Source organism: Otolemur garnettii, unplaced genomic scaffold (genome assembly GCF_000181295.1).
Source record: "Otolemur garnettii isolate 467f Iridium unplaced genomic scaffold, OtoGar3 scaffold00115, whole genome shotgun sequence".
Lineage (NCBI taxonomy): Eukaryota > Metazoa > Chordata > Mammalia > Primates > Galagidae > Otolemur > Otolemur garnettii.
Window position 1 is genome coordinate 5,998,218 of NW_003852510.1, and position 9,072 is coordinate 6,007,289.

Sequence of the window (9,072 nt, forward strand, 5' to 3'; positions counted from 1 at the left end):
TTGTTTGGCGGGCCCGGGCTGGGGATTCGAACCTGCCACCTTAGGTGTATGTGGCTGGCGCCTCAGCTGCTTGAGCCACAGGCGCCGAGCCCCAAGTCCCATTTTCGATGAGGTTTTCTGGGATATTTTAAAAATATTATTAGAAACAACGAGCTCTGTGCAAACAGGGCCCAAATGATGCTTTGGAACAGGAATTGAAAACACTAAGCACTGAACAAGGCATCTTAGGTGGCTCCTTTGCTGAACTGCACAATCAGCCTCAAGAGGTAGGCACCAACAGCGCCCTTTCCTCCATGCTGATGTGTGGCGCAGGAAGTTGGGGGAGGCTCTGAGTACTAGGGCTGGGGCTTTGCATCACAACTCCTTTGCTAAATATGCCTCCCAAAGCGCTGACATCATTTTTCTGGACTGTTAAAACTGGCTGTATGTTATCACAACACTGATGTGAACCTAGGGGATTAGAAATAATAAAACCAAGGACACTGGGGAAAAATACTGTTCACCATCAGCAGTGATGTAACATCCTCTGGATGGATCTGAGGAAGACAGAGGAAAAGGGAAGAAAAAAATGGGAGAGGAAGAACAGAGAAGATAAAGACAAAAAAAGGAAATATATATATGTGTGTGTGTGTGTGTGTATCTATCTATCTATCTATCTATATATTTTTAAAGCATTCTGTAGGGAGAGGTAGAACCCAGGCATCTAGGCTCAATAAATATTTGCTGAGACAACAGAGTAAAGGCTAACATACAGTTAGTACTATGTGACCATCCTTCATGAGAGCTTTAAAAGTAAATGGTGCTGGCCAGGCACCATTGGCTCACGCCTGTAATCCTAGCACTCTGGGGGGCTGAGGCAGGTGGATTATTTGAACTCATAAGTTCAAGACCAGCCTGAGCAAAAAGTGAGAGCTCATCTCTACTAAAAATAGAAAAACTGAGGTGAGAGGATTGCTTGAGCCCAAGAGTTGGAGGTTGCTGTGAGCTATGATGCTACATCACTCTACAGGGTGACAGTTTGAGATTCTGTCTCAAAAAAATATAAATAAATAAATGGTGCAAAAGCTGTGATAGAAATGGGAATTCCAAGGAAGTTCAGGACAAAAACCTGTATAAATAATACTTCTTCGGGGTAAAAACCAAAACACACAAAAATTCCCCAATAATATAGAAAGATGTAAGATACAATGTCAAGTCTTTGTCTATACCCTACTTCCACCTAAATTTTCTCAAGAGGATTGTGAACTACATAAGTGTGATGCACACTTCCCACCCCCTTTTTTAGGATTACTTTTTTGAGACAAGAGTTTTATTTATTTTATTTTATTTATTTATTTAGAGACAGAGTATTATTTTGTCACCCTTGGTAGAGTGCCATAGCATCACAGCTCATAGCAACCTCCAGCTCTTGGGCTTAGGTGATTCTCTTTCCTCAGCCTCCTGAGTAACTGAGACTATGGGCACCTGCCACAATGCCCAGTTATTTTTTGTTGCAGTTTGGCGGGGGCCAGGTTCAAACCCGCCATCTTCGGTATATGGGGCCAGTGCCCTACTCACCTACTCAGGCACCACCTGAGATAGTTTTATTATGTCACCCTGGGTAGAGTGCTATGGCATCATAGCTCACAGCAACCTCAAACTCTTGGGCTCAAGCAATCCTCTTGCCTCAGCCTCCCTAGTAGCTGGGACTATAGATGCCCACCACAATGCCTGGCTGCCCACTCACCCCCCACCCCACCCCCCTTTTTTTTGCAGTTTTCTGGCCAGGGCTGGGTTTGAACCCGCCACCTCTGGCATATGGGGCCAGTGCCCTACTCCTCTGAGCCACAGGTGCTGCCCTACCCACCCCTTTATTTAGAGACAAAGTCTTTGTCGCCCAAGCTACATTGCAATGGCACAATGATAGCTCAATGTAACCTCAAACTTCTGAGCTCCCACTTCAGCCTCCTGAGTAGCTGAGACTACAGATCTATATCACCACGCCTGGCTAATTTTTTCTAATTTTTTGTAGAGACAAGGTCTTGCTATATTGCTCAGGATGGGCATGAACGGTCTTCCCCTTTAAACATACCAGTATCATAAAGGACACATTGCAACTTGCTGCTTCAGCCCCAGGGGTCTGCCAGACAGTGGGCTCACCCAGGATGGCAGACACACTGCAGCCCCGTCTGTGGATGCTACCATTCATGTCTCAGCACCAGACTGGCAAAATTATTTCCTTTTATTCTGTGGAATATCATAGAGTAAATAAAAATGTGCATGATTTATGTTAATTTATACATGATGATGGGAATAAAGGGTGAAGAAAGGCTTCTGGAGAAACTCCCACTATTTCAGAAGATCTTCAGGGAAGGGGCTGATTTCTCTTGACTAACTCCAGTGGGTCTAAAGAGACAAACTTTCAAAGCAGCTTCTTCAAGATGAATTGATCTGGAAGGAAAAACAAAATAATGTTTCCTCTTCTCTTCCACACTGCACTGTTACTCACTCATGCTGCCAAAAGTGTAACATTTACATCCTTTCCCATCACTAAATGGAGTTGAAAACCATGCACAGCATTTGCATGATGGCTATGTGAAGACTGTGCAGGACCAGATGGCACAATCAACCAGACTGCATTTCCAACATCCAATACACCCTCTTGAAGGACAGTGTCCCTCTAGCCATCAGGCTCACAAAATCTTACCATTGCTCAAATCATTACTCCAGTTTGCTTTCACCTGGACCTTTACTTTCTCAAATGATGCAAGAGCTTCTGTTTTATATTATTTGCCCTTTGATACCCTTATCTTTTCTGGTTCTTTCTAGTTTTCCTCAATGCCCCCAAAGTCCATTTGGATTTTTAATTCTAGGCCATTTGCATGGTTATCAACTCCCTTTCATTACTGTCCAAATCAAGATTCAATTTCCTAAAACCCATGCTTTCTTTCTTTTTTGGCTTAATTCCTCAGTTTGCTGACGTACACTGCTAAATAACTCCCTAGGAACAGATGGGGGGGGGGAGCAAACCTTTGCATGTTTGAAAACACCTGGATACATTTGACTAGGTGTAAACACAGAGTAAAGTCACCTTCTCTGTGAACTTGAAGGAAATTCTTCCATTGTCTAAAAGCCTCTTGCTACTGATAAGAAGATAGATAATTCGTCTAATTCTCATTTTTCACAGGCAAGTCGTTTTTTTCTTCTCTAGAGAAGGATGTTTAGGTTTTCATGTTTGATGTTTTTGAAATTTCCACTGGGTATGTCTAAGTACGGCTCATTCACTGTGATGAGTACTCACCTAAGACCCCTAGGTGACATTGTGATGGCCCTTTTACCTAAGACCCCTAGGTTTCCAGGACTGGTCTTATTTCCTTCTCTTTCCTGCTTCCTAGGATATATACTCAATTCTTGCTGTCTACCCAGAGTATACCTTCAGTGGTGCTGATCTCCAATGTGTCATCAACTCTGAACCCCAACCTTCTTGGGGCTTCAGCAGTGGGAGCCTAACCTCCCTCTGAAGCCCTTCAGAGCTCACTGGGTAGTAGCTGTTCCCCCACACTGCCTAAAAAAGGGGGTTAAAATATAAACGTCTCATAATTAGCTATTTCCAATTCTCATTTCTATCCCCTCTCCCCTCAGTAATGTCTGAAATGTTTTGAAAGTACTAGAATTTAAATTTTCATAGGTTTAGTTTGAGCCCTATAATTCATAAATGTGCTACTTAAGGAAAAAAATAAAACTCTTACCCAGTAACAACTTACTTATTTAGAACAGTCCATTCACCTGTTCAGTTTCAGGGTCCAAATCAATATCATAAAAACAGGGCCGAGTAGGGAGCCCAGGCATTGTGCTCATCTGGATGGAAAATACCATTAAAAATTAACAGATTCATTCTTTTCTTCCACCTTCCACTGAGATAGAAAGCCCAAGGCATGAAAAACAGGCGTCCTCAAACTACAGCCCACGGGCCACATGCAGCCCGCCTAGGACATCTGGCCCATTGCCGCTGCTGCCTGTCCTGCTTAGCTGCCAACTCATCCCAGGGGCCCACAGTCTGGCACTCCAACAGTCTGAGGGACAGTGAGCTGGCCCCCTGTTTAAAAAGTTTGAGGACCCCTGAGTCGTAGAACATCATTTTAGAGGTGTCAATAAACTGGCACTCTTCTTGCTATGTATTAAAAATTATATCATATTACATATTAAAAATCACATCACTAGCTCAGCCTGTCACTCAGTGGTTAGGGCACCAGCCACATACACCAGAGCTGGCAGGTTCGAACCTAGCCCAGGGCTTCCTAACAACAATGACAACTGCAACCAAATAAAAATAGCTGGGTGTTGTGGTAGGCACCTGTAGTCCCAGCTACTTGGGAGGCTGAGGCAAAAGAATTGCTTTAGCCCAGGAGTTGGAGGTGGCTGTGAGCTGTGACACCACGGCACTCTACCCAGGACGATATACTGAGACACTGTCTCAAAAAAAAAAAAAAAAAATCAAGTCATTGATTCTGTTATGAACTCATGTTCTTCTGCAAACCAAATGCTAGCCTTCACTTTGTCTTCTATATTGATAGTTGTTAACGAATAGCAGGAGGTGCTTCTACCTTCCTCCTGCAAGGCAAGTCCTGGGAAGCTGAGGGGTTGATTACGTACCTCCTCAGCTTGTACTTCATAAGACCCAAGGTGGCATGGGGTTGGGCTGCTTTTAATTTTTGTTTCTGTGAGTCTTACGAGGTGCCCACATGCTTCTGCTTCAGCAATGTGACATTATCCTTCACCTTGGGCAAAGACTTTTTTTAACATAATGCTAGATCAGTAATTTTTAACCGATGTGCTGCGAAAATTTTAAAAGATCATTAATTAGGCTCGGCACCTGTGGCTCAAGTGGCTAAGGTGCCAGCCACATACACCTGAGCTGGTGGGTTCGAATCCAGCCTGGGCCTGCCAAACACCAATGACAGCTGCAACCAAAAAATAGCCATGTGTTTTGGCAGGCACCTGTAGTCCCATCTACTAGGGAGGCAGAGGCAGGAGAACTGCTTGAGCCCAGGAGTTGGAGGTTGCTGTGAGCTGTGATGCCATAGCACTCTACCCAGAGCGACAGCTTGAGGCTCTGTCTCAAAAAAAAATAAATAAAAATAAAAAGATCATTAATTAAATTACTTTGAAAAGAAGTTCAAAGCACGGTATAATCTTTTCTCTACTCTTTTTTGATCAACATAATTTAACTGTGCCAAGAAGTTTAACTAAAGGTTCAAGTGTGCTGTAAGACAAAAAAAAAAAAAAAAAAAAAAGGTTGATAAAGACTCTAGGGAGTTCAGAATGACTACAGTAAACCATTCCACTGTCGCTGCAGTCACGGCGTGTCCTGCAATTGGGATCCTTCTGAAAATGCTAGAATAGGGAATGATGACACTGAGCCAATTTCACCAAAAACATTCTTGTAGTTTTGGTTTTTGCTGGTACTTTTATTCAGCAAGTTAAGAAAGCTTGCTAAAAAAAAGGACACAGGATGTATACCAATAATTCTGATAACCTACAATGAGTTCTGTAAGGTTTTTTCTTGTACCTTTTCCTTATTACTTCAGTACCAATAACTGATGAAGGGATCAGTGTAGTTTGCATGCATTTGAATTACCAGTATACTTTAGCTCTCCTTTTGATTTGACTCAAAGAATACCAGCTGTCTGGTATATGGGGCCAGCGCCCCACTCTTTTGAGCCACAGGTGCCGCCCTGCACTTGCTTCTTTTTAAAGACTTGGCTTTGACAAATATCTGCTTACATGCAAATTTGTATGGCTTATAAGCAAAAACTTGACATATTTTTATCTATAACAATGTCCTGTATAATTAGTACACACAAGTTCCAAATCAGAGAGGAGAAAGGCTTAGGTTAAACTTCTAAAACTTGGCTTGGTGCCTGTGGCTCAAGTAGCTAAGGCGCCAGCCACATACACCTGGTGGTGGGTTCGAATCCAGCCCCGGACCCGCCAAAACAACATGATGGCTGCAACCAAAAAGTAGCCAGGTGTTGTGGCGGGCTCCTGTGGTCCCAGCTACTTGAGAGGCTGAGGTAGGAGACTCGCTTGAGCCCAGGAGTTAGAGGTTGCTGTGAGCTGTGATACCACAGCACTCTACCCAGGGTCTCAAAATAAATAAATAAATAAAAATAAATAAAAAATAAACTTCTAAAACTTAACTATAAAAAGGTGATAAAAAAATAAAAAGAATGTCATATCTATACCATGGAATACTATTCAGCCATTAAAAAAATGGAGACTTTACATTCTTTGTATTAACCTGGATGGAAGTGGAACACATTATTCTTAGTAAAGCATCACAAGAATGGAGACACATGAATCCTATGTTCTCAATTTTGATATGAAGACAATTAATGACAATTAATGACAGTGGGAGGTGGGGGAAAGGGAGAGCAGAGAAAGAAGGAGGGAGGGGTGAGGAAAAGGAAGAGCAGAGAGAGGGAAGGAGGGAGGGGGGTGGGGTCTTGGTGTGTGCCACACCTTTTGGGGACAAGACCTGATTGTAAGAGGAACTTTCCCTAACAAATGCAATCAGTGTAACCTGTTTTCTTATACCCTCAATGAATCCCCAACAATACAAAAATAAAAAGAATGTCATCTTCTAACACAAAACATTAATACTTTAGGAAACCAAATTGTGACTGACATCTGAGTATCAATCAAGACTCCTTGAACATATTACAGGATCTGATAACTGGTTTCTATTCTTATGTTCTGTAAGAGATAAGAACTTGCTGGATGTGGAGACAAGTGAAAGAAAAAACAAAAAAAAGGAAAGGACTGGTCCTTCCAGCCTAGCAGAAACACCTGGAGATCACATTAAGCGTAAGAGACGTGCATATACCTGTCAGCAGAAAACCCTCAAGATGGTTTTCCAAATAGTGACTACTAGGACTTCTGAAATCTTAAACTCTTTCCCAAAGAAGATCCCACCCCCTTGCCAAACATTGGTCACCGACAATCAGAAAATATAAAAAAGTATGTGATGAATGTAGATATAAAACTCAAAAAGGAAAAAACACTCAAATCCTCTGAGCCCTGTGAAGGCCCCAACAGTAACCAGAAGGTATCAGAATAGTGATTAAGCCATTTGATTATGTGTGGAAACATCCTTAAATTCGAAGCCTCTGACACATACAGTGTTCTAAGTGAAGAATCTTGAGCTGGGCAGGCCATGTCCCTTTGCAGGGCAGGCCTGCCCTCCTCCTATCTGCTGTCACCTCTATTGTTGCCCCTCTGCAGAGGAACATCAAACACCACAACCGAGTGTGGCTACCACTCTTTTAGCTGGTAGTTGATGGGCAGTTCCTCCAAAAAGAACAAAGTATGTTTCTGTAGTATTTAAGGTGCTAGGTAAATAGTTGAACATTCCTACTAAGAGGGAGTTTCGTTTCTTTTCTTTCTTTTTTTTTTTTTTTTTTGCAGTCTTTGGCTGGCGCTGGGTTTGAACCTGCCACCTCTGGCATATGGGGCCTGTGCCCTACCCCTCTGAGCTACAGGTGCCACCCTAAAGGGGAGTTTCTACAAATCCCAGAGACTGATGAATGAGTATCAAAATAAGGCTAAGCCTCCTGTTCTCGAGAGTGGCTGAGGGCCCAGGGCTCACACCTCTCCAAGGCCAAAACAAGCAGAGGTGAAAATGGATGGGGCAACTAGACAGCGTATCTTCTACCTCTTTCTTCTATACTGAAAGAATACCTGCCATAGCTCCAAAAGGAGTTCTATTGGTTTCTTTTTCATTGTATTGGTTTATTTTTTTATTTTTATTTATTTTTTTAGACATAGAATGTCACTTTGTTGCCCTCAGTACAGTGCTGTGGCATCACAGTTCACAACAACCTCCAGCTCTTGAGCTTAGGCAATTCTCTTCCCTCAGCCTCCCGAGAAGCTGGGACTACAGGTACCCCCCACAATACCCAGCTATTTTTTGTTGTTGTTGTTGCAGTTCCGCCAAGGCCTGGTTTGAACCTGCCACCCTTGGTATATGGGGCCAGTGCCCTACTCACTGAGCAACAGGTGCTGCCCAGTATTGGTTTATTTTTTATTTATTTTTTTGAGACAGAGTCATACTCTGTTGCTCAGGCTAGAGTGTAATGTGTCATCATAGCTCACTGGATCCTCAAACTCCTGGGCTCAAGCTATCTTCCTGCTCTAGCCTCTCAAGTAGCTGGGACTACAGGCTCGCACTGCCACCTCCAGCAAATTTTCTGGGTTTTGTCAAGATGGAGTCTTACTAGATTGGTGAGCCTGGGCTTAAACTCCTGGCCTTAAGTAATCCTCCTGGCCTGACCTCCCCAAGTGCTGGGATTACAGGCATGAACTAATGTGCCTGTATTGGTTTGTTTTAATATTTCAATTTTGTTACATGTAAGAACAATCTGTAGATAGAGAATGTTGGGGAAGATGAAAGAGGAAAAACTCTGATACAAGAGCACGGTTAACCTGGGGACAACATAGTACAAAGTCTGATTTTGTCCTTAGGCATCCTTCTACTTCCCTATTAGCACTTCCCTCTTTAATATGCATAAAATCTATAAGCTAAGAAAGCACTGGACAACCCATTCACCTTCAAGTGTAAATAAGCAATCTCGCCTTTCTATCAACAGGGTCCATTGCATTTTAATAGGGAAATTCCTTACTCTGAAATAATGAACTCCCTAAACTTCAGGCTTAAGCTCCAAGATTATCAATAAGACCATGGAGTTCCCAACCTGAGTTAATCTGTGTAAGATATCCAACAGAGATTAACTGTGATCATATGTTAGCACTGGCACAGCCTTTCTTTTTTTTTGAGACAGAGCCTCAAGCTGTCCCCCTGGGCAGAGTGCCATGGCACCAAAGCTTACAGCAACCTCCAACTCCTGGGCTCAAGCGAGTCTCCTGCCTCCGCCTCCCAAGTAGCTGGGACCACAGGCACCCACCACAACGCTTGGCTATTTTTTTTTGGCTGCAGCCGTCATTGTTGTTTGGCGGCCTGGGCTGGATTCGAACCCGCCACCTTAGGTGTATGTGGCTGGCGCCTTAGCCACTTGAGCCACAGGCGCCGAGCCA

At 43.2% G+C, this 9,072-nt stretch overlaps 1 protein-coding gene across 2 annotated transcripts in view; it reads right to left on the reverse strand.

Annotated features, from left to right (window-relative positions):
- Nucleotides 1–2,203: 2,203 nt before the first annotated feature.
- MTHFD1 (methylenetetrahydrofolate dehydrogenase, cyclohydrolase and formyltetrahydrofolate synthetase 1) overlaps nt 2,204–9,072 on the reverse strand; it is a 73,726-nt gene continuing 66,857 nt past the window's right edge. For both annotated transcript variants that reach the window (XM_003797401.3, XM_012809873.2), the window contains exons 27-28: nt 3,744–3,837; nt 2,204–2,430 (exon numbers count right to left, since the gene is read on the reverse strand). In XM_003797401.3, the coding sequence (XP_003797449.1) occupies nt 3,748–3,837 (90 nt within the window). In that variant the 3' untranslated portion in view covers nt 2,204–2,430; nt 3,744–3,747. The remainder of the gene's footprint in view (nt 2,431–3,743; nt 3,838–9,072) is intronic.